Source organism: Macaca fascicularis, chromosome 5 (genome assembly GCF_037993035.2).
Source record: "Macaca fascicularis isolate 582-1 chromosome 5, T2T-MFA8v1.1".
NCBI lineage: Eukaryota > Metazoa > Chordata > Mammalia > Primates > Cercopithecidae > Macaca > Macaca fascicularis.
In genome coordinates this window covers 155,451,185-155,476,571 of record NC_088379.1, presented here as the reverse complement: position 1 = coordinate 155,476,571, position 25,387 = coordinate 155,451,185, and the positions used below count along the sequence as shown (strand labels likewise).

At 36.9% G+C, this 25,387-nt stretch overlaps 2 protein-coding genes across 8 annotated transcripts in view; one reads left to right on the top strand and one right to left on the bottom strand.

Moving 5' to 3' along the window:
• The window catches only part of LRBA (LPS responsive beige-like anchor protein), a 768,738-nt gene that overhangs the window by 455,187 nt on the left and 288,164 nt on the right, over positions 1–25,387 (top strand). Inside the window, exon 1 of one of the 7 annotated variants that reach the window (XM_015450904.3) lies at positions 5,875–5,993. The exons of the other annotated variants lie outside the window; for them this stretch is intronic. Within the exon in view, the coding sequence (XP_015306390.1) occupies positions 5,967–5,993 (27 nt within the window). The 5' untranslated portion in view covers positions 5,875–5,966. Of the gene's footprint in view, positions 1–5,874; positions 5,994–25,387 lie in introns of those variants that run through there. 7 annotated transcript variants of the gene reach the window in all.
• MAB21L2 (mab-21 like 2) lies at positions 1,132–3,891 on the bottom strand. Its single transcript, XM_045391873.3, has one exon. It carries the CDS (start codon positions 2,798–2,800, stop codon positions 1,721–1,723), a length of 1,080 nt encoding a protein of 359 aa, XP_045247808.1. The 5' UTR covers positions 2,801–3,891; the 3' UTR covers positions 1,132–1,720.

Genomic DNA, 25,387 nt, shown 5'->3' with positions numbered 1-25,387 from the left:
ACAGCCCTTCCCCCTCTCAAACTTCTTCCTCTGATCTTTAAAATTTGCTTTAAAAACATTTTTCTTTACACCTCTCATTTGTGCATTTTCTCAATAAATTAAAAACTGGGCTAATACAGAGAATAAATGTTCGATATTAAAGGGTAACATCTGACATATATTCTGTACCTTGTCTCATCATTAGCATAGTGAATGGAGTATATAGTTACTTTCAACATACGACAAACTAATTCCTTTGGGATGCTTTCTGTTTGACTAATTATTTTATTTTCTAATCAGTTATTCCCTTGCATTAAAAAGAAACCTTTGTTAAAGCTGAAACATTGAAATGAGTATATTGGTTTGTAACCTTAGAAAAATAGAGAGAGGAGGAAGGTACTTTTCCTATTTGTAAATTCCTGGAATAATAATTTTTCTTTGGTTATAAAAATGGTATGAAAACCTTTTTTGTTTGAATTGCATATAAGCAGTTTCAGAATAATTCTTGAAATTTGATTAAAATAATCGTAATTATGGAATTTATAACTAAACCATTTTAAAATGGAAGTAATTTATAAATCTGAATGGTTCATATCACTCTATGCTGGGGGAGAGGATTATTGCTATAACCATTTTATTCTTTTTTGTTGTGGTTTATTTAATTGTTAAATTTTTATTACTCAAAGCTTGAAGAGGACAAATGGTTGAAGGAAAAGTATCAACTGACTTTGTTAACTATTCAGAAAAATCCATACATATTTCCTTTGTATATCGGAGTCAGACTGGATTTTTTGAAATTATGGCATAAGAAAGTACATCTCTTAATTTTTAATGTGAAAAAGTTTTTTTCTGCTTTAATAGGATCAAATCTTTTATTTTATACTTTTTTCCCCAAGCGTGAAGTAGATGTTACCTTTAATTCTAACTCTACAGAACAAATATATGTTACAGTTGAGTAAAGTTAATGTTTTCTATTTTCTAAGGATTTGCGTGCGGACTTATAGTCAATTCTACAAAATGTGCTGTATTTTAAATTTTGCAAATCAGTTCAAATGGAAGCTTCTTGCATTTGATTCCTCAAGTCACATCTTTACATTGCAAATTATAAACTGTTATCTCACCTGCCTTCATTTAAGAACAATCCACAGTCAATTACAATGTAAAGTAATGTTTTTATTACTGTTTTCAACAAGACAGCTCAGGGTGAGGGTAGAGGTGCAGGAGAGGGAGGGGCACAGTCTGACATTGGCACTGAGATACGTTTAACATCAGTAAAACTTTTTTTAAAAGAGAAATTTCACATATAGTTAAATAATTTTTTCACTTGGTGACAACATTCAGGCAACCAAAAGCAAAACGAAATGAGAGGTGGGATGGGGTGAAGAGAAAAAGGATAGGGGGAAAGAAGGAAAAGGGGGAAACTACTATACATTGATTTGAAAATGTACCTTGGGTTTCATTTTGTGGTGGCACAGCCCGATTGCTTCTTTTGTGTGACCTTTTAAATTCACATTGTTTGGAAGAAAACGATCACTTTTGTGCAAGAATGTGATTTCTTTTGGTTGGGTTGCTCTCTTTTTGTTTGCTTCTTAATTAACGAAGGTCTTCTGCCTGATTCCTATTTCAGGTGACTTACATAAAAGTTTGTGTCCAGAGTTTCTGCTGTTTATCGCTGAGTTGTGTGTTGTGTGTCTGAGAGAGCACGCCCGTTTGTGTCGCTTTTCAAGCAGTCCCCAGCACCCTATAGTTTGTCCAGGCTTTTGGGATTGGTGAGAATTTCCCTGGCCAACCTCCAGGTCTGCTTGGCAGCGCTCTCCAGGGCCGAATGGGGCTTGCCCTGAAAGAGGTCGAGGTTGGGCAGAAAGTAGTGAGGGCAGCGGCGGCACTGCAGGCAGGAGATGAGCTGCAGCAGGATGCCGTTGAGCCGGTCGCCCAGGCACGACTCGTCCCAGTCCGTTTCTCGCGGGTGTTTCTCGCACTCGTACAGCAGCAGCGTCTTCATGTGGTAGTTATTGAGCGGCTGGCCGGGTAGCTCCAGGTGGCGGTCCCGCAGAGTCTTCAGCACTGAGAGGCACTTGTTTCGGCAGCCTCCCATCAGCAGGCGGTTCTCCGCCTCTCCGAACTGTAGCACCCAGGCGTCGCTCTCTGCCGAGCTCTGCTTGCCGGTCAGCGAGTAGCACTCCTTCGAGAGCAAGTTGAACCCTTCGGCCTTGACCTCGGCCACCCTATTGGGGCCGGGCCAGGGGATGTGGGGCATAGGCCACTGTGCCGCGCTTCGAGGCCAGATCCCGGTGCACTTGAACGCCGGAGTGATTTGCACCACATAGCGCTCTCTGATGCGCAACTTGACCTCGCTGGTGTCCGCGATCATCTTGACCACATCCCGATAGCTGCACTTGTCCACCGCCTGGGCCACCAGCGTCTGGAAACGCGAGCGGATCTTACGCGCTGAGAGATAGCCCGACGCTGTGATGAACTCGACCCAGAGAGACATGCTGCGCTTCCGCCCATCGCTCAGTTTGAGCACCGCGCAGCCCGGCAGCGAGCCGTCGTCCACGAAGTTGAAGACGCCCATCTGGTTTAGGTAGAGCACCACCTCAAATTCGGTGGGCGAAATGACCTCAAGCCCCTCGTAGCGGGCATCGATCTCGCTCAAGGAGCTGATGAAGCGAGGCTCCTGCACCTCCACTTCCTTGAGCACGTCCGAGACCACCTTACAGACCTCTCGAATGGTTTTGGCGATGGCCGCCTTGCGCGCCTGGCAGCGCTCAGTGTAGTATTTATTGAGCTGGTAAACCAGCTTGGCCTGAGCGGCAATCATGTTGGGGCACAGGTCCGGGCTATACACCGGCGTCTCGCAATACGTTGAGGGATCCAAGGCTCACGCACTGGTGGTGGCCCAGCGGCTTTCGAAAGAGGCGGTGCGCTCCCCGTTAAGCCCCACTTTCACTCTTGTTTTCCACCTGGGCTGACCGGCTGATACTGTAGCCGGCTTGTTTTTTCCTTTTCCCTCTTTCTAAACCTTTTTTCTTCTGCAGAAAAATTAGGGGAGAAAATATGATTTTCTAAAAAGAAAAGCACCTCCTGGGACCTTTTTGCTTTCTCTTGATATGTAAAGACGGTGTGCGAGAGAAGCGGGGTGGGGGTGAGGAAGGAGAAGGAAAAAGAAAAAAACTCAGGATACCAAAAGGTTAGGCTTAGATGTCTGCAGCCGAGATTGCCCAGAAATCTGAAAATGAAGTTTTTTAAGTGCCAAAGTAAATTTAAAAATAAAAGCGAAACATTCAGTGGTTCATTCTTAAACTTTTCTTCCACGCTGGTAGGACTTCTTCGCTCAGTGTAGGTGAGTGCCGTCTTCCTCACCCTCCCCCAAGTGGAAGGTGCAGGAGGTAATTAATGTTCAGAGAGCTGCGAAGTACAACTCAGTCCGCCGTGCACTTGGAGGTTTGCTGACGCCTCGCAGTCTCAGCGTGTTGGTCTCCTCTCTTCTCAGGGGGTCGTGTTGTCGCAGTTTTCCTCTTTTCCTACTGGAGGCGTTGTTTGGACTGGGTTGGTTTGTTTGTAGTGGGTTCTTCTTGTATTTCTTTAGGTGCAAACCGCTGGAAGTTGTTTGATAATCATTTCTGCTTCGTAATTTATACTTTTGGCCCTCACAAAATCCGTTTTAGTGTGACGAAGTCGTTGCTTGCGTTGCATCTGGGGTGTAGTTATAACGATTCAGGGTTTTCCTTCTTTAGGTTGCTTGTACAGATTCCACTTTCTGAGTCGTCTCTCCCCCTCCTTTCCCCTCCGACCTCTTTCTTGCCCCGCACTCCCCTGCTTGTCTCCCCCTCCCCCCTTCCTCGTGCTCGCTCTCTCTTCTCTCCTTTCTCTCTCTCTCTCTCCCTCTCTCTTTCTTTCTCTCTCTCCCTCGCTGTTTCCTGGAGTTATTTAGTTTATGAATGGTCCCAGGGCCATCATGAGGGGGTGGAGCTTCAGTTCCTACAATCGCTATCCGAGCTGTCAGTGCTTTAGCCAATCCGAGAGAGAAGACAGGCAGGCTTGGCGAACGGTAGCAGCCACCACTGCACTTGATAAAGAAAGAGGGTAAAGAGAGAAGTAAGAAAATAGGAGGAGATAATGGAAGTCAAATACATGCACACATTTTACAGCCCTTCCTCTTTATCCTCCTCTCTTATCAGTAGCAAAGAAGAAAAAGAGTTTATATAGAAGGGACTCTCCTGGAGATGGCTGGAATAACGCGAGGGAGAGTAGCAGTGGTTCAGAAAGGCTCACTTTTTTTTTTTTTTTTTTAAATGAATCTATCAACATTGTGTAGGAGAAGGTGAAAACTGTAACAAAATTACTTTGGCTTGAAGGCAAATGGGAGGAGACAGGGGAATCTGGGAAAGGACCTAATTTTTCCAGGTTTTTTCCTCCTTTAAAGTCTTACTCCTTTCTCTTCCCCTCCCCTCCCATTGTTGCCAAGAATCAGAGCAATCGCTGTATATGTGCACCAGTGGGGGTTGGAGTGGATATAAGGTGAGGGTTTATAACCATAAATCTCTTTTTAGTAATTTCGATATGCTGTTGAAAAACAGGGCAGGGCAAAAACTAGTCCAAGCACCTTGTTTGATAATTATTTCATAATTAAGATTCACATATATTTAATACATTATTTTATCGTTGCAAGAATTAACTAGTTACGAGAGAGAAAATATCTAAGTTGTGAGAAATGGTGCAAATTTATATGTCGTAGAACTTAGTAGGATATACTTTTAAAATAAGCTACTAAAATTGTTTCAAACTTAATGAAAAACAAGGAAAGTAAATATAAACCTAAAGTTTTCTTAAAATTGTACTGTTGTAAATCTAACTGTGAATGTATTCTTAGGGGGTACAGGTACAGTTTCATTTGTAAAATGATTTTATTTTCATAATTGACTCTTGCTTTTAAAAGACTTCACTGCCACAAAAATCTATAACTATCCTGTTATTGATTACACAGATGGCTTCACTCCTCCCTAGGCATTTCAATGAAAGACATGCATGTGCTTTTTAGTACATGTATTATCCTAAACAAGTTGTACCCACTGTACCCTTTCGATACTTTTGGGTGAAAAAAACAAAGCTAGAACATTGTTTCTGATTTGCTTAATATTGAGGGTTTATGTATGAACCTAAAATGTCTGGATTCTGAATCTTTTTAACGTGTATCAGGTAGACGTGATTATTTTTAGTTTGATTTCGGAGGTTATATTCCAGCCCTGGGTTATGCGATAAAAATAAAAATCTATGAGTCCATTTGGGTGAAGACTTCGTTTTAGAAACCTGGTAGTTTGGCTTTTTCAAAACCCCTTGGGAAGGCTTGACTTACCCTCTTAAAGTCCGCCCGGGTGAACCTGAATTGAATTGCATAGGGTAGTTAATTGCTTTCCATCTACTTGGTATCAGACAATTGGGTCTCTTGGTTCTTTCTTACATACCTGGTGCGGACCACAGGCAGTTTGTCACCCTTCCTCTCTCGTTGGCATAAGTCCCTTTCTAAAGAATATTTGCTTAAAAAAATATATCTCGGATTTGTTGCTTAGGGTTTGTCTTCCAGGGATTAGGAAGAACAGTCAGAAGTAAGCGTCCGCGCGACTCCAGAGCTTTAGTTAACTTCTCTAGAGTGGCAGAGACTTGGGCGGCTTGACCTCCAGCCTTCTCCCGGGAGGCCGCGTGCGTCCGGGAACGCCTCGCAGCCTAAGGATGGAGGGGAACTCGCGCCCTCGGGGTTCGCGCGTGTGGAAGCCCAGCTCTAACCCGGGAGGCCACGCCGGCGCTCAGGGAACTGCCTGGGCCGGAGGGCACTGCGCTGCCGGGAGAGCGCTACTGGCCGGGAGGGGCTCCGTGGCTGCTTCTCCGAGGGCAGTTACTGGGCGGAGACTGGTGGCGGTGATAGAGGGTGCGGAGCTTTCCCGCCCCATTCTCGAGGTGGTCGCTTCGTCGTGGCGTCTGGTTCGCGAATGGCCCGGCCCGCGACGCTCCCGAGAGTGAGTGTTTGCAAACAGCCTCAGGGGTGGCGGAGTTGGTCCGCAGGGTTCCGCCGCCGCGCCGCATGTCCCGCGCCCTCTCCTCTCCTCTCGGGTGGGGCGGCCCAGGCCGCGCGGACCTTCGCTCCACCACTCGCCGGACACCCCGCTGCACCTCCACTCGCAGCTCTGTCAAGCTCGGCTAAGTTTTCTCTCATCCTTGCCCCCACGCTTCTCTACTTTTGCATACAGAGGCCGAAGGATGATAAAACATTACAAATGTTTTGATTTAAAAACAATTCATTACCAATTTACCCTGTCTTAGGTAGATGCTCTAGTAAATAATAAATCAGTTAAACAAAGGCGACTTTAATTTATGGCCGTGGTACTAATTAGAAACATCATTCGAGCAATAAACTTAAACACTTCCAGCAAATAATGCTCCCTCTTGCTGGCTCTTTCTCCCCCCTCCCCCACCCCAACTCACTCTGGCTGCCTCTGCTCTCAGAGCAGCTTCAGCTGCGCCTTTGCGGTCCTCTCTTCCTCTGGTTGAATAATTGAAGGGGGAAACGGTATCCGAAGAGGCTGTAATTGAGAGAGCCCCTGTCACCTCTGCTTTTATGTATGTTAGTATAGAAGTCCATCAGCAGCTCCTTGATGGTGTATTAAAACGAACTGGCAGCTCCTTCTGCAGGAGATACTATATTCTATTAAAGGAGACCAAGTGAGAGAAAGAAACTCTAGAGGCTAAAAGCCACTTCAGGTCTTCAGACCGATTCATCTGTATTCTCTTGTTATAATCCGTCTCATCATACTTGAGTTAATGAGGCAAAGGAGGGGGTGCGAAATCTGATGGTCCTTGACAAATTCATTAGGGAGGCTGCAGGACATTTTATTTGACTGTTAAACATCTTGTTTGTTTGGCTTAGGCAGTGCCAACATCAGCTTGCTTCTGCCCAGAGCTGTGGTGCTGGGCTGGCTGCAGCACATTCCTAAAAAGGGAAGGAGGACATTCAGGGTGTGATTTGAATTTTTTGTTTTGGATTTCGGGTAGTCCATAACCTTCAGACTTCCCTAGGCTTTACCTCTTGCATCATTACATTAGGAACATGAAGAATGTAGGTGATAGTACTGAAGTGGGCATGTTTTTAGTTACTATAAACTAAAATATGTGGATGTTTAAAACTTTAGTCTGAAAATTTCCCAGTTTCTTCAAAAAATTGAGTTGGGTTGTTAATGTACTAGTTTTATAGCAATGTGAATGTTTAAGGTCCAGTAAAATAACCAGATTACTCATTACATCCTATTTTTACTAATGGTGGTTAAATAAACTTTTAATTATTAATGGAATTTCCTATTTCACCGAAACCTTTATGAGTACAGAAACTTGGAAATAAAAAATTATTTATACAAATACATTTTCAAGAAAAAGTTGGCATATTTTAAGGAAATTTTTATAATTAAGATTAGAACCGAAACTGAATACTTTAGTGCTAAACTAAGGTGATGAGTTGACAGAATACTTTAAAAAGTGAAAATATTTCTAATTGAAGAATAATGGGTAATTAAGTTGACTGCTAACCTTACAATGTTTTATTCTAAGATAATAATACAGTATTAGATTTATCAACATTTTCTTGAAAAGTAGTACGTAATCCAATTGTGATACTTTCTTGCATAGAGAATTCAGTTATATTTTCCTTCAGCATTGACTGAGCTTGAGCTTAAGTGCTTTGAGAAAGAATCCTCTTCCATTTATAGGAAAATAGTATGGAAGTAAAAATACCTAATGCCCTTTGCCTGTCATTTTTATACATTCCTGGACTGCTGATGAAGCTTGAATGGCTGCAGGGAATGTATGGATTTGAAAAGAAATGATGCAGTAGTTCATGTTGTGTTTCTCAGGAGCAAAACCAAACTAATGGCTGAAGTCAGTGCTTCTGTAACATGACAGTTATAATCCTGTTTATGTTTCCAGAGAATACAAAATTCTTAAACTGTTTTATTTTTTGCTGATCTTTACTTAAAAATGTATTTACTGAGTTAACTTTAGTGCATTTGTTACTTTATCATGTTAGCGAGACTTAAAAGGTATCTATTATTTTATTATCTGTAAAAATAATATATGGTATCTCAATAATCTTTGCTAAAGAGTAAACAAATGTTAGAATACATGGTTTTGTTTTCCGGGAAACATTTTAGAAGCTTTCAAAAAATAATCAGATTATTGACTTCAGAAAAGAAAGTATCTCTGGAGGATTTATACTTTTTGGAAAACAAAGGACTACATGTTTACTGGTATATAGTCTTATCCTCTAAAATCTAACATTGAAACATCTATGTGGGTGCTAAATTTTTAGTTCTTATATACTTAATCATTGTGCATACTTATAAAAATGCTTGTTTTTTAAAACTGAACATTCATTTTTATTTTTGGTCAAATTGTAAATAAGGAAATAAAACACTATTAAGTTCTCTGAATTTAAAAATTATTTCACTAAAAACAGAAAAAGTAAATAACCCAGACATGATTGGTTAGTATATTCTAGTTGATGACATTTTATTGAAGTAATTATATTTAAATATATGTAAGATGCATTAATGACAGTCATCAAGATTATACTATCCACATTATAAGTCACAGTAAAACTATATACTCTTTTATTCTCTGTCAAAGGATTTAGTTTTCTAAAATTGCAAAGTGTGAAGGAGATTGTTTCTAAACTATTTGTAATTATTCTGGAATCAATCTAAAATAACCAGTAATTGAATATTTGCCTTGAACAGTTCACCATAGTGCTTATTAATAATTTTATATGGTCAAGCATGCTGTTGAAACAAGTTATTCTTCCCTCCTCACAAAATAGCCTTAACAAAAAAATTTTTTTTTTACTCTCTTTGATTTGTAACCCAAGGATATTGTTCTCATTTGAACAGGTTGAACTTCAGATAATTTTATGTCAGGTAAAAGCAATAGCTTTTCTTTTGTATAGTAAGTCTACCAAACTGTACTGAAAAATAAAATGCTTTTATGTACTTTTGATGAGTATTGTTTGTGGTCCTTTTAAATTTGTTTGGATTGCCTTAGATAATATATATGATTAGAGTTGTTTGTTACCTATTAGACTTTACAAATATAATGCTTATATAGTGGGATGAGAAAATTGAGAGTATGCTATATATTGGGGTTTTTCCCCAAGTTGAATAACAACTGCATAAATGAGTACTTTATTAAACTATACATAATTCGATGTCACCAAAAATATACAGTGATAAAGTAAGGAACTTCTGCTCAGGAAAATCGAAGTAAGCAGCTTTTAGCCTGACTAAGAAGTAAATGTCATTATATTATTGCGCTAGGATGTGAAATGTTAACATCCAAATTAATTCAGCAAGTGTTTTTTAGAATGTTTCTTTGAACTTGTTATATTCTCACTTATATTGGTATATGTCTTTTGAGCTTACCAAGAAATCATGTATCTTTTTCTCATTTTAAATGTATACTTTTTTGAGTTGTAACAACTACATTCTTTTATTTACATACATAGTTAAGCAGTTCTGAAAAGTCAAAGCAAAATTTTTAAAAATTTTCTTTTTCTATTCTTCCTTGTTCCTTCCTTCTTTTCTTCTCCCCTCCTCCTTTTTTTTCTTTTTCTTTCTTTCTTTTTTTTTTTAAAAAAAACCAGTTTGAACTTACTAATGTACTATTAGGTAAATATTAAATTTTACCTGCCCAATAACTTTGGCTTTCATAAGTCACTATTATCTTCACCTGAAAGGGTATATTTGGTAGAGCCAACTGTTAACTTTAAGGAATTATTGTATAATTTGTGGATTGTTCTTTGTGACTTTTCTACCTGGAGAAATAATTTTGCTGGCCTTTAATATCACTTCCAGAAGGTAGACAGAAAAACCAGGATCAGACGTTAATGAATTTAAGTGCTAAAGAAAATTGAAAGCTGACCTTACGGTTTCAAGAAGGTGTGATATCTTTTGTTTATGAAGACAATATTAATGACTCATATTGTGTAGAATATGTTTCTTAGGATATTAAAGCCATCCCCACTCCCTTTCTACTTTCTCTTGTGATCAGTGCCAGACATTAACAAAACAGACGAGTGAAATTAGAGACGTAGATTATGCTAGTATTGAGCTGTACTTAGTTCAGAATATAATATTTGGCATTATGTGCTATTTCTTTCAGGTCATACGAGACATTTTGTGGGCCTGTGTTTAAAATTATTAGTTAAGCGTATCGTATGGGTAGGTTTTTGTTATAGTTTAGGAACACTAGCCATTTTAAACATTTTATTTAAAAATGTATTGGTTCTATAGCACTCTATATTATTATGAATAGTAGTAATTTGGCATTGATCATCTGCTAAGATTACAGGAAATACTTAATGGACTTTGTGTTATTTTTAATGGAAATGTTAAAAATCTAGCCTATCCCATCCTTTAAATGTTATGAATTAGAGTAAAAGTGATGTGCAGAGAGGTTTCTCTGATTGCTTGTGATGGTTAAACAATAACAAATAAATGCTTCATTGATTGCAATCCATGTATAGAAGACATCTGTGTAATATAAATGAAATAATATTTAATGATCTAAGGAATGGAAACTTTTCCGTTAACCATCTGATATAAAGCTAGGATATAAAATAACTGTCTTGGCCTATGGATATTAAAGTTCTGCCAGTCTCTTTCCTGAATTTTTCCTTCCTATCTTCCCTTATTATCTTTGGATCATAAAGAGTCATTCTCTTATTTTCTGACTGATTTGGTATATAGGTAATTAGGTTTAAAATCGAGGTTAGTAGGTTTAAATTCATCTAGATTGAGTAGAAAATCTTTGACCTGTAGCTATGGCTGTTTTCAAATGATTTGCTTGCTGGGATCAGACACTATCCATACCCTTTCACTTTGCTATCAGCTGTGTACACACAAAGGAGCAGAAAGATGACCAGATGCTTAGTTAATCATCATATTAGGTCAGTAAAGGATGCCAACCATACTTAATTGGGCCTTCTATTTCTAATGTTTGTTCCATGGTAACTTTTTGGTTAAATGCTGTATGAATAATCTAATCTTTTCTGCTAATCAAAACTTTCTATAAACTTTATAAATTAAAAATGAATGACACGAATCTATAGATATATATTTTAAATATAAGGTGGTTGCTATCCAGATTACCTGGATAGATAAACGGAGACAGTGTGAATGTATCAGCAAAGCATCAATCTAGGAAACAGAAAGTCCAGAATTTTTGTCCTGGCTTGGTTACCTGGGTGACTTTGATCAAGTCACTATCTTTATCCATTATTTTCTCAATTGTTAAATGAGTGAGTTGGACTAGGTAATCTTTCTATCTCTTCTAGATAAAAGAGTCTAAAATTTTCCATGATTACATGACTAAAATCGTTGACATCTTTGTTTATTTCTATCAGAAATCTTTCTGCAGATGTTTAGGCTTTCAATGCTGCTCTAACATAGGTATATGAAAGTTTTTAAATTCAGACAAGAATAAGCTTATGGATATTTTAGATTTATGGAAAAAATGTACAAAATATAGTTTGGAGACAACTGTGAGGGACAGTGAAGTAGCCACTTGGGAAAAAATTCTGAGTATACTAATTATTGCTTAATAGGAGTTGAATCATAAAATTATAAAACAAAATGCAGTATGTATTCCCGTATATAGAAAAATAGTGTATGTTTATATGAACAGTATGTTTTTTTCCCTTAAATATTTAGTGGACTGTCAATGTTTTGGACATTTTTATGAAGATTGGGTATTGTGTAAATATTAGTTCTTGAAGCCAAAGTAAGTTCCCATTCACAATTAACTTAAAAAAAAAAAAGAAATTATTGGTCTTCTCCTTAGAGAAATGACATTGTGCTAAGCAACTTTGCTATTACCAAGTTCATACTGTGTTAAAAGATAGATCTAAGCAGGGAAGTGATTTTCAAAACATGAGTCACTAAAGAAAGGCTAGTTTTATACTCCTTTCTCATGCTTTTCACTTGTTTTCATCAGAAGATCTGACAAGCATAAAAGTGTTAACATCTTTTATTTTACAGATGTTCTTAGTTTTCCCTCAAACTGTAAAAGATGCTATATCAGAGTAGCATGGTAGGAAATAATTTCAACACCTCCTTTCACTTACGTGATAACTTATTATTTGTCTAAGCTTGTGGATACTTTTGGAGGGAGTGAATTGAGGCAAGAAAAGATAACATATTGAGATCTAATTGTTCTCATTTTGACATATATACCAGTCAGTCTATCTTCTATATTGTACAGGCTCTCTAAAACAGGTTTTAAATAGGCATTGTTATTTTTACTTCTGTGTTATGGTCAATGGAAGTCCCTAATTAGTGCAATGGGAGTGCCAGGTGACCAAAAAGAGTTGTTGACGGGCACTCTGTGGGTTTGCAAAGTGCAAACCTAAAAGACTGAGAGATGAGAAATGCATTGCTATTTGTGAATTTATGTTTTATCTCACTTCACTTGAAAATTTATGAGTAGCGTGGCTTAAGGGTACTGGAGTTGTGTGTTCCAGGGCTTGCCCCTACTGATAACACCCTTGTTGGCGTGAAAGTGCAATGCAAATTATGACAGTTACAACCTTCTGTTTTGTTTAACCTGTCAGTAGATTTCCTGGCTCAGTGCTGAGGGCAATGGTGTGTTCAGCTAGTCCATATTCACCTAAACTTAAAAGGTCAGGTTTCTACAGGCAAGCCTAGTCAAAGCCTAATTGATGAGGAGGGCAGGGAGACAGAATTTACTGTTCTGTTGGCTAGTTTCATATCGTTAGGTTGTCCTGAAAGCATCAGGCAGTCACAGCCCCTTTCATGTAAGTGCTGACCCTAGACAGGAGCTGACAATCAAAGGAGGCAGCCACAGGAACCAGTGCAAGTAGGCTATTGATTTTTCAGTTAGGTCTAAGTAGTTTGTAGTATGGGTAATGGGTGACAGAGGCAGGTATGTCATTATCAATGAGCTCCAGAACAGTAGCGACAACCCTCCCTCATATTTCCTTCAGCACTGACAGTATGCATCCAGGGGCGGTCAATAAATCGCCCAACCTTTAACTGACAAGTGACTTGGAGGTTTAGTTGAGGGATGGAAGTTACAGAGCTAAACTTCTTTACTTGAACTTTTACTGGATCTAGCAGTGGAGTCAGTCATTATATTGTAAGTTTTTGAAGTTTTAATTTGGATAAGTCTGTGCAACTGCGAGAATCAGAATTTTAAATGTTTGAGAATTTAAGAGGCATATTTAGTTTGTCAAATAAAGATAGAATGAGCCAATCATTTATAAATGTATTCTACAACGATAATTAAGTTGGGTTATTATGGTACAGTTTTGCTTTTATTTTAGACTAGCTCCTTATTTAATCAAAGATACTCCTGTTATAAAAGTTCAGTAGTTAGACATTGCCTCCCAGAATCCGTTTTCATTCCTAATCTCCTCCTACATGTTCTAACTGCAGACCAATTTTAAATAGAAAAAAAAGAAAAAAAAACTTGAACCATTTGTAAATGCCACCAAGCAGTTGCTATTTGACCTTCAAATTTGTTCTGTATTATTTTTCACAATAAAATAGTCAGGAGTAGAAGGATCATTTAATGACTAAAGTTTGATGAATTGTACTTGCTTCTGATTTACAAAGAAATAATGTTGATTTTTGCTTTCAGAGGATTTCATGTGGTTATTTACATTTTGAAAAGATACATTTTATGCTCATGTAAACACAAAAGTGTTACCTGTTTTGACTAAAAGTACCTATGTTCGAAAAGGGATATAAAATAATTTCAAGATATTTTAAATTTAAACCAACCTCTATTTTGTTATAATATCTAAGTAATACGAAGAGATGATAATATTTATAACTAGAAGTGGGAGTTTGGGTTGTACCAGGACCCTTGCAAACTATCACATGCTTACATTAAAAAAAAAGAAAAAAGAAAAAAAAAAAACTTTAAACAGATTGAAATAAAACAGAAAAGTAAATGTTTTTAAAAACTTCCTTAAATAACTTATTGCTGTGATATCTTGTTTAACATTGTGATATTGTACAGAACCAGAGTTTGTCTGTAGTATCATCTAGCTGTAGAGTACCCTGCTTGGCCACATGAATCATTTTCATTTGTCCAGTACAACTGAAAATTTCTAAAAAAAAAAAAAAAAAACAAAAAAAACCCAGTAGGTTAATGCATACTAAAGGTAGGACTGCTTAAGTATTTTCTTCAGTTTACAGTGATGTGTCTGTGTGAATGCCCCTGTCTTGTTTACAAAATGGAGAATAAAAATTTGAAACCTCGTGAAAGACGGTGACTATCAAAGTGTTGTCTTAGTTTTAAAGAAGCTTTGGGATTGTGTTAATATGTAGGGAAGTTTTATTTGGGTTCCTTGAATTAGTTACCTTTTGAGGCTTATAGATTCTTAAAGCAATAAAGCAATATTCCTTTTAGAATCATTGTTTTTCTTCTGTTTATTAATCATTGATTTAATCTGTGTTTTTCTGTTGGATTAGAGAAAAGATTTACCTGAGAATCTTGCAATCTCTATATCATTAGCTATATTATAGGTAGAGCTTCTTTGCTTTTATCTGTAATCTCTCCTGAAAACGTTGCTTTTTCAGGAATGAAAAAAAAAAAAAAAAAAAAGAAGCTGCAGAAAGGGGTACAAATTAAATTTTCATGAAAGAAAATCCTAATCAGCAGTGACAGTGTAAGAGAAAGATGATTGCCACTTGGTCATTGTGGAGAGGCACTTAGATTTGGTGTCAGTGCTTCTGTTAATGATGACTAATGTCTTTCTTGGAGCAAGTGCATGCTGAAACATACTGCTACAGCATATAGAGGGAGAGGGCTCGGCAATAGGCATCAGTAAGCAAAAACATTAGGTATCTTAAAACAAAGACTTTTCAATACAGTCAATTTGACAATCTGTATTGTTAGAAAAATACAAACATAATTCTAAGGCATTTAACCACAAATTTTGAACTATTTTATGTCCAGGACTAAAAGGTAATATTTTTTAATTAAAAGGTAAAGAAACCAAGGCATGTTAATAAGATATGCCGTCTGTTTTGTCACTTACAGGAGTGGGCACCTATATTGCACTGCACAGAATCAATCACGTGTGCTGAGAAAGTTTTAAAAAGAAGCCAACTTACAACAGATTTTTTCATACCCTATTGATGTATTCTGAACAAATGTTTTATAGTTACAAAAAGAGAATGAATGAGTCAAAAGATCTTTCTAGACCTTTTAATCTTAAATATTTTGCTTACAAAAAGAAGATGACATGTGTTATTTCTTCAGCTTTCCCCTAAAGTGTAAGAACTTTCAGAAGGGCATTTGCAATGCTTGTCATATTTTTTCATATACATCTTATTGGCCTGACATGTCTCGAGAACCATGAGAACACAGATGTCATTGCATTCAGACAACACTAATTACTCTGGGATTTTTGCAGCCTCAGTGCCTGCATGTAACTGTCGATTATGATTGTTCATGCAGCCTACAGTGGGGACACTTTACACACGAAAATAGTGAGATGCAAAAATAGTGAGACAGGCCTTTTAGTCCCCTATTGTTCTCCAAAAGAACTTGGAAGGAGAAAAAATTCCTGACACATCAATTTCATTCAGTATTTCATATTTGAACTATGTTTTGGCAACATTTTCTTTTCTGAAGTGAGTGTGTTATGCTTTAGTGTTCAGTGAAATCTATTATCCATCTGTTCTTTAACCTTCTTAAACCATCTTTTACATTACTTTGTCTTCAAGCTTCATGGGAAATTTCTTTATGTAGCTTATAGTTTGAGAGAAACACTAATTGTGGTATGAGTCTTTTGAAAGTGACAGTGCAAAACAATAAATATGTATGATGTGTTCTTCTGGTGTGCGATTTAATGTTTAATGAGAAGCTGCAGCAAATATGGTTAGTCTCAATTTAGATAAGTGCAATCATCTTATGCTTTTTAACACAGGTCAGTTCTTTTCTTTGTTTAATTTTCTCTGTGGTATTCTGGATTTCAGTTTATGATTCATGGTATTTAGGTGGTAGAAATTTCAGAGGTCAAATGGTGGTCAGATCTGGGCCCTCACTATTAAATGTGAAGACCAAATACATGTTTTGATAAAAAGCATAATCTATGTTAATTACCGATTGGAAAATAAAAAGCTCCAATAATGTAACTTCATATGCTGATGAAGCAGAATTGAAGCAGCTTGATCAAAGATGTATGATGAGATAAAACTGCAGTCTCTGCTGTACAGTTAGAGTAATTATGACTAATGAACCGTCCAGCCTGGATGAAATGGCAAGCCCACAGGGACTGTGTCCAATCAGTTGTGACTTATGCAAGCTGAACAAATCATTGATGGAACTCCAGATTCGGAAGTATACTCTTTATTATTAATACAGCTTTTGTTTGGACAATGTAAAGCAATAGAAAGTTATTTAAATGTTTTAAAATCTAGAATATAATTTTCCTTGTTTCATATATTTATTTAAAGTAAAACACACATTGTGACCTCTGCTTTACCTCTTGTTTCTTAAACACGCTTAGGTCACTAACACAATTCTGCGATTACCTGCTTGTTCTTCTATTGTGTTACTTGTGAAGGCTCTTTCGAGCTATTTACATTTGTCTGTGTATGTTTTTCACCAACCAGATGTTGGAAAGATGCATCTACAATGATAATGGCACATATGAATAGCACACATTACTATGTGCCAAACAATGTTTTAAGTGTTTTACCTGTATTAACTCATAAATTTTTACAACAACCCCTTGAGGTAGGTATTATCACCATTTTGCTGATAAACTGAGGCAAGGGACCCTCGCCCAAGGTTACATGCTTTTATAAATCTTGGTTTGCCTGGTAGAAGCTAGTTATAGTCTTCTGACCCAAATCTACTTCTAAATTATCCTAGCTTTCCCTTTTTTCAACCAGGTTTAATTTTTCGTTGTTGTTTTCTGGTATCTGATAAAATTGTAGGGCATTTCAAAACCGAATGCTCATGTGCAGGTCCAGAATACTAGTTTAAGTGAGTAGAGCTTTGAGGATGGAGTTTTAGAATGCTTTTGATATGAATATATATCTAAAATGTAATAAATGTATTAATTTGATACAATCTTGAAACTCTAAAATCTTTAAGTTGTAATAAGAAAACAGTCTACCTACTTAAAAGAAAATAAAGTGCAGGTGCAGTGCTGATAAAATAATCTTGGATAGTTTTCTTTGGGATTATTTACACTAAAGTTTTTCTCTTCAAACCAGGTATAGTCCTCATCTTAATGTTTTCTTATTACCACCACTTACATGCTGCCTGCTAGGCAGTGGAGATTCAATAAATATTTATGGAAAGAAGGAATAAAAGAAAGAAGGGAAAATTTTCAGTGGTTTAATAATTAAATGATTTTATTAAATACATGCTTATATTCTAGTTCCCTTGGCAGGTTTTTACTTAGAGGAATAGAATAAAACACCCTGTCATTATGCTGTAGTGCTTTAAAATCCTTCCTAATCAACTTTGTTTCCCATTGGACCCCAATCTGAAGTCTTTGTCTTTCCAGGCTAGCTTTCTTACCTCTGTCGCTGGATGCCACACAGAGAGCTCTCTTTGATTTTTTTTTTTTAATTTAATATTATTATTTATTTATTTATTGTGGAGATGGTGTCTCACTGTGTTGGCTAGATTGGTCTTGAAATCCTGGACTCAAGCAGTCCTCCTGCCTCAGCCTTCCAAAGTGCTGGGATTACAGGCATGAGCCACAGTGCCCAGGCAAGAACTCTTTTTGAACAGATGCTTCAGTTACCATTGATCTTAAACACTTTAATGTATCATTGTTTTTGTTCTTTCCTCTTATTATCCATGTATTCCTCTCCCTTTGTTAACCTACCCTGTGAAAAGTTATTGGAAGGCATATATCAAGTTATTTACTTGGTAGCACCACATGCCTAGTTAGATAGTACATGCTAAATAAATGCCTCTAGAGTGACTAATTTGAGGCCCTTCTTTTTCCAACAGATTTCTATCAGCAAGGTCAAATTTACAATATGATATTTCTAGAGGTAATGTGAAAGTCTTTCAAAAGTCAATTGCAATGAGATGATAAGAATAACACACCACTTTATTGAACTCTTATTCTGTGCCAACCACTATGCTGAGCACTTTAATTGTCATAATCCTCTCAACAAATCTATAATGACTTATATTCTATTATTATCCCTATCTATATAGAAACCTTGCTAGAGCTCAGAAGCAGTAAAGCGTAATTTGTGAAGATGTTGGCAGTTTATTTTAAAACCATCAAATTTTTACTGATATCTTGTCAATGCCATTCTCCTTTTATTAATGCCCTTTCTGCAATTGTCTATGACAGTTTCTTAAGTAAGTTTTGCCTTCCCACAACTTAAATAGTATCTGTTGTATCACCTACCTTTTTCTTTACACTTTTTCTTGTTTTCACAAGAAGCCCCAAAGCTTTCCTTTTTCTGATTAATTTTCATAGAAGCATCTTGCTATCCTACTCTGAAATGTTGTGACATGATCAAATAATATGTAGAGATCTGGAAATCTCTGGCTCATGTTTTTTGTTTTTGTTTTTTAAATACGCGGAGGGCCAAGTAGCACTTATCATTTAAGGTAAATTTTAAGAAAATGATTACAGTCTAAACAATGTTATATAGTCAGGAAATTTCCAAAATAATTTGTAACAAATCACATGAAAAATACTTGAAACTTAAATTTGGTTTTAAAGTTACTGGTAGTTATATCCATGCTGTTCATAAAAGATGGAAATGGACTTAATAAAATGCTGCATATTTTATACTTAGGAAATATTGTGTCATATAATGAGTCTTTATATAAAACTGAAACCACTGTGTTATCAAAGAGGAAGGAGTTTACCAAATATATTAAGCTCTCAGAAATAAACTGACATCAATTTCAATTTCTCATTTGATTTCAGCTTTTATATGGAAGATGATGGCATTCTATTTCATAAGTGCCGAAGTACTTTCTGTGTATTTTTAAAAGTTGTATCTGTATATTTTGATTGTGAGTATTTACATAACTAAATGCAGTCAAAATATACAGATGAAGGTCAATTAATATTTAAAATTTTTGTGGTGGTCATTATTACTATTTGTATTAGTGAAATACATTTTAATGTGAGGTTAGTGTCAGTTATTTGATCTTTTAACTTTTAAAATTAAAATTAAAGTATAGCTTTTCCTAAATAATTAAATTAGAAATCTATAATTAGAAGAAAATCTACTACAGTCCTAAACTAAGTTGTTATTTTGAAATTGGTCTTTATTTTATATTTTACTTTATTAAATCCTATTTTATTCATTCATGAATTTTCTTATATCCTTGATTCTTTCAGATACAATCCAGATATAGTTTAATCTTCAGAGCTCATGAAAGTGTCATGGAGTTTTTCTTTGTAGATTTCTTAAAGGAGAATTGAAATGGTAGATTTATGTAGTTATAAAATTAGTTATATTTAAAGTATTTCGAAAGATAAAAGCACAAAGTTATTTCCATGCCATGATTTTTAAACTTTTATTTATTTTTTTTTAGAGACACGGTCTTACTCTGTCTCTCAGCCTGGAGCCCGGTGACAAGCTACAGTAACCTCAAACTCCAGGGTTGAAGCAATCTTTCTGCTTCAGCCTCTCAAGTTGCTAGAACTACAGGCATGAACCACCATGCCTGACTACATTTTTTATTTTTTTGTAGAGACGGGATCTTGCTGTGTGTTGCCCAGGCTGGTCTTGAACTCTTGGGTTCAAGTGATCCTCTTATCTTGGCTTCCCAAAATGCTTGGATTACAGGTGTGAGCCACTGTGCCTGGCCTTTATGCTATGATTTTACATATGTTAAACTTCTATTAATGAAGAAAGACTTGAAATGAATGAGCAAAAAGTGAAAAGAGCTAAATTAAAGTATATGAATAGTAGTTAGCTTTTTAGGGTTTTAATTTTCTTAATTTGGTGTCTTTATTCCGTAAATTTAAATATACATACATATAAATGTATTACACACTATAAAATAATTTAGAATAACTCTTAGGTGGTATAGCTTTTCCACATTTTTATTAAGTATTTTATGTGTTAAGTAAGTCAGGATTCCATTGTGTGCAGCTTGTACTTTGCCATGGAAATTGTCAGCTGAAATTGCCAGGAGAGTTGTCATATTAAATCTATATATATAATGCATATTAATTATATGTGCAAAATCTATTCTACGATGTTGTATATGATTGATATAAAACATTTTATTTTTTTTTACATTTTTTATTTTATTTTAAGTTCTAGGATACATGTGCAGAACGTGCAGGTTTGTTAAATAGGTTTACATGTGCCGTGATGGTTTGCGGCACCCATCAACCCATCACCTAGGTTTTAAGCCCCACATGCATTAGGTATTTGTCCTCATGCTCTTCCTCCTCTTCCCCTTCATGGCCTAACAGGCCCCAGTGTGTGTTGTTCCCTTCCCTGTGTCCGTGTGTTCTCATAGTTCAATTCCCACTTATGAGTGAGAACATATGGTGTGGGTTTTCTGTTCCTGTGTTAGTTTGCTGAGGATGATGGCTTCCAGTTTCATCCGTGTCCTGGCAAAGGACGTGAGCTCATTCTTTTTTGGGGATGCATAATATTCCATGGTGTATATGTACCACATTTTCTTCATCTAGTCTGTCATTGATGGGCATTTGGGTTGGTTCCATGTCTTTGCTATTGTAAATAGCCACAGTAAACATACGTGTGCATGTGTCTTTATAGTAGAAGGATTTATCCACTAACAGGATTGCTGGGTCAAATGGTATTTCTAGTTCTAGATCCTGGAGGAATCACCATACTGTCTTCCACAATCGAACTAATTTACATTCGCACCAACGATGTAAAAGCATTCCTTTTTCTCCACAGCCTCGCCAGCATCTATTGTTTCCTGACTTATTAATAATCACCATTCTGACTGCGTGAGATGGTATCTCATTGTGGTTTTGATTTGCATTTCTCTAGTGATCAGTGATGAACTTCTTTTCATATGTTTGTTGGACACATAAATGTCTTCTTTTGAAAAGTGTCTGTTCATATCCTTTGCCCACTTTTTGATGGGTTGGCTTTTTCTTGTAAATTTAAGTTCTTCGTAGATTTTGGATATTAGCCCTTTATTAGACTGATAGATTGCAAAATTTTTCTCCCATTCTGTAGGTTGCCCATTCACTCTGATGGTAGTTTCTTTTGCTGTGCAGAAGCTCTTTAATTTAATTAGATCCCATTTGTCAATTTTGACTTCTGTTGCCATTGCTTTTGGTGTTTTAGACATGAAGTCCTTGCCCGTGCCTATGTCCTGAATGGTATTGCCTAGGTTTTCTTCTAGGGTTTTATGGTTTTAGGTCTAACATTTAAGTCTCTAATCCATCTGGAATTAATTTTTGTATAAGGTATAAGGAAGGAATCCAGTTTCAGCTTTCTACATATGGCTAGCCAGTTTTCCCAGCACCATTTATTAAATAGGGAATCCTTTCCCCATTTCTTGTTTTTGTCAGGTTTGTCAAAGATCAGATGGTTGTAGATGTGTGGTGTTATTTTTGAGGGCTCTGTTCTGTTCCGTTGGTCTAGATCTCTGTTTTGGTACCAGTCCCATGCTGTTTTGGTTACTGTAGCCTTGTAGTATAGTTTGAAGTCAGGTAGCGTGATGCCTCCAGCTTTGTTCTTTTGGCTTAGGATTGTCTTGGCAATGCGGGGTCTTTTTTGGTTCCATACGAACTTTAAAGTAGTTTTTTCTAATTCTGTGAAGAAAGTCATTGGTAGCTTAATGGGGATGGCATTGAATCTATAAACTACCTTGGGCAGTATGGCCGTTTTCACGATATTGATTCTTCCTATCCATGAGCATGGAATGTTCTTCCATTTGTTTGTGTCCTCCTTTATTTCACTGAGCAGTGGTTTGTAGTTCTCCTTGAGGAGGTCCTTCACATCCCTTGTAAGTTGGATTCCTAGATATTTTATTGTCTTTGAAGCAATTGTGAATAGGAGTTCACTCATGATTTGGCTCTCTGTTTGTCTGTTATTGGTGTATAGGAATGCTTGTGTTTTTGCACGTTGATTTTGCATCCTGAGCTTAAAGAGTTTTTGGGGTGATATGATGGGGTTTTCTAAATATACAATCATGTCATCTGCAAACAAATTTGACTTTCTCTCTTCCTATTTGAATACCCTTTATTTCTTTCTCTTGCCTGATTGCCCTGGCCAGAACTTGGAATACTATGTTGAATAGAAGTGGTGAGAGAGGGCATCCTTGTCTTGTGCTGGTTTTCAAAGGGAATGCTTCCATCTTTTGTCCATTCAGTATGATATTGGCTATGGGTTTGTCATGAATAGCTCTTATTATTTTGAGATATGTTCCATCAATACTTAGTTTATTGAGAGTTCTCAATATGAAGGGATGTTTGAATTTTATCGAAGGCCTTTTCTTCATCTGTTGAGATAATCATGTAGTTTTTGTCATTGGTTCTTTTTATGTGATGGATTACATTTATTGATTTGCATAAAAACATATATTTTAAAGAGAGTGTAACACTATAATATTTCAGCCTTGTGATTATGTGATGCTAATACTACTAAGTCTTATTGTTAGATTGCAAGGGTCTGTGTACTTAGGCTCATATGCAAATTTGTCATAAGGTTAAAAAAAAAGATTCTTTCAGCCAGGTGTGGTGGCTTATTTCTGTAGTCCCAGCACTTTTGAAGGCTGAGTTGGTGTAATCACTTGAGCCCTGAGTAACCCAGTCTGGGTAACACGGTGAGACCCTGTTTCTACAAAATATTTAAAAAATTAGCTGGGCATGGTAGTGTGTGCCTGTAGTCCCAGCTACTTGAGAGGCTGGGATAAGAGGATTGCTGGAGCCCAGGAGTTCAAGGCTGCAGTGAGCTATGATCATACCACTGCATTCTAGCCTGGGCAACAGAGCAAGACCCCTATTAAGAAAAAAAAAAGATTATTTCAAAACAAACTTAATTGTGGGCATCAGAGAAACAAAAATGAGTAAGACATAATTTTGTCATCTAATAACACTCAGTCTAATGTTTCTACTAGTTTAATATTTGAAGGCCTTTAATGTCTTGAATGCAGATAAATTTTTAGAAAATATATTATAGATTAAATATTTATTATTTCTTCTGTTACTATATGGAACTTAAATTTGTTTGCTTAGTTCTCTCTTCTTCCTGTAATTTGCACACCAGGAGATTAAGAGCTTACTTTCTCCTCTGTCCTCTAAACATTTACTGAGAACATACATACATGGCAGGGTGTGGGAGATTGCATATGTAGAGAGAAAATGAATATGTACTTACATTGCCATTATCATAGTTGCCCATAGCAATGAGAGTATATGTGTAACTATGCTATCATTATCTCTGCTGCTGTCCCATTAAATTTTGCAGATAGGCTAAAAATATATATATGTGTGTCTGTGTGTGTGTATATATATATATAGATATATATATGTATATCCTTCTAAAGAAAAATTTAATGCTTATTGCAAATAGGGAGTGAAATATTCCTGGAAAACAACCAGTGAATACTCAGCAACAATGGAGAGAGCTGAGGTGCACAAAATATATGCTGATTGGTAGATTTATAGACAAGGAGAAAAGGCATGAATAGCCTTGTGCATTTAAGGAGAGTCTTTCTGTTAGAGCCAAGAAACTCAGGAGATACTGTGTGAGCAAATATAACAGAAAATAATTGAAGGAGAGACTAAGGGGGAAAGAGAATAGTGGACATCTAGGGATGGTGAGTGATGCTGAGGGTAGAGAGAGCAGAGCCATTCACAGTAGATGAAGGGTTGTAATAGATAATAAATAGAATGTCTCTGTTGTCAAAAGATTACATGAAAACTATATTATATTCTAAAGCATGGATTTGGGAATCTGTGTATGCTTGGAGGTAGGGATTGGTAGGGTGTTGCTCAGTATAGGAATTGATTCCTACAATGATTTGCTACAGGAAGTTTTAAGATCAAATTATGTATATTACACTTTTTTGCAAGAGAAAAGAAATTAGAATATATGTTAATTTTCTGTTGCTGCTGTAACAAATTTCCACAAAAGTAGTGGCTTTATGCAGGTCTCACAGAAGTAAAATCAAGGTGTTGGCAGGACTGCATTCTCTTCTCCTGCATCTAGGGAAGAATTTGTTTCCTTACCTTTTCCAGCTTCTAGATGTCTTCCATGGTCCTTGGCTTGTGGCTTCCTTCCTTTCTTTTGCAAAGTCAGTGAGGACAGATTGAGTGCCTATATTGCATCACTCTGACCTAATCTTCTGCCACCCTCTCGTACTTTAAGGGACTCTTGTAATTACACTGGACTCACCCAGATAATCCAGGTTAATCTCCCTGTTTTAATGTTAGCTGATTAGCAATCTTAATTCCATTTGCAACTGTAATTCCTCTTTGTCTTTTAAGGTATTAATAACATATTCATGAATTCCAGGGAATAGAATGTGGACATCTTTGGGAGGGAGCATCATTCTGCCTACCACACTATACCATTGTGGTTTAGAAGGAATACAGTGTTACTAGCCCTTCAGTTATTTAGAAAAAGTTCTCATTTGGAATAGCTCATCTTCATGGATTTTAGAATAACACAGTTTTGTCATATTAAGAACAGATTTAAATTAGTATTTATCATATTAATATAATTTGTAGGTTTATAATATTTATAAGCATATAATAAAACTTATGACAGTAATGTTCTCAGAAAGAATTATATTTTGGTAAATTTTAGTAGAAAATTAAATTACTGTTTATAAATTGTTACTGTAGTTTCAGTTAGCATTTACTGATAGTAACCGTTTTTTTCTTTTTTTTTTTTTTTTTGAGATAGAGTTTCACTCTTGTTGCCCCAGGCTGAAGTGTGGGTTCAGGCGATTCTCCTGCCTCAGCCTCCCGAGTAGCTGGAATTACAGGCATGTGCCACCACGCCTGGCTAATTTTGTATTTTTAATAGAGACGGGGTTTCTCCATGTTGATCAGGCTGGTCTTGAACTCCCAAGTTCAGATGATCCGCCCACCTGCGCCTCCCAAAGTGGTGGGATTACAGGCATGAGCCACCGCGCCGGGCCAATAGTAATCTTTGGCCCAGGCTGGAGTGCAGTGGCCGGATCTCAGCTCACTGCAAGCTCCCCCTACCGGGTTTATGCCATTCTCCTGCCTCAGCCTCCCGAGTAGCTGGGACTACAGGTGCCCGCCACCTCCCCCGGCTAGTTTTTTGTACTTTTTAGTAGAGACGGGATTTCGCCGTGTTAGCCAGGATGGTCTCGATCTCCTGACCTCGTGACCCGCCGGTCTCAGCCTCCCAAAGTGCTGGGATTA

Bases quoted from the DNA above. Each gene is read 5' to 3' on its own strand.
- MAB21L2 (XM_045391873.3), bottom strand. From the start codon at position 2,800: ATGATTGCCGCTCAGGCCAAGCTGGTTTACCAGCTCAATAAATACTAC.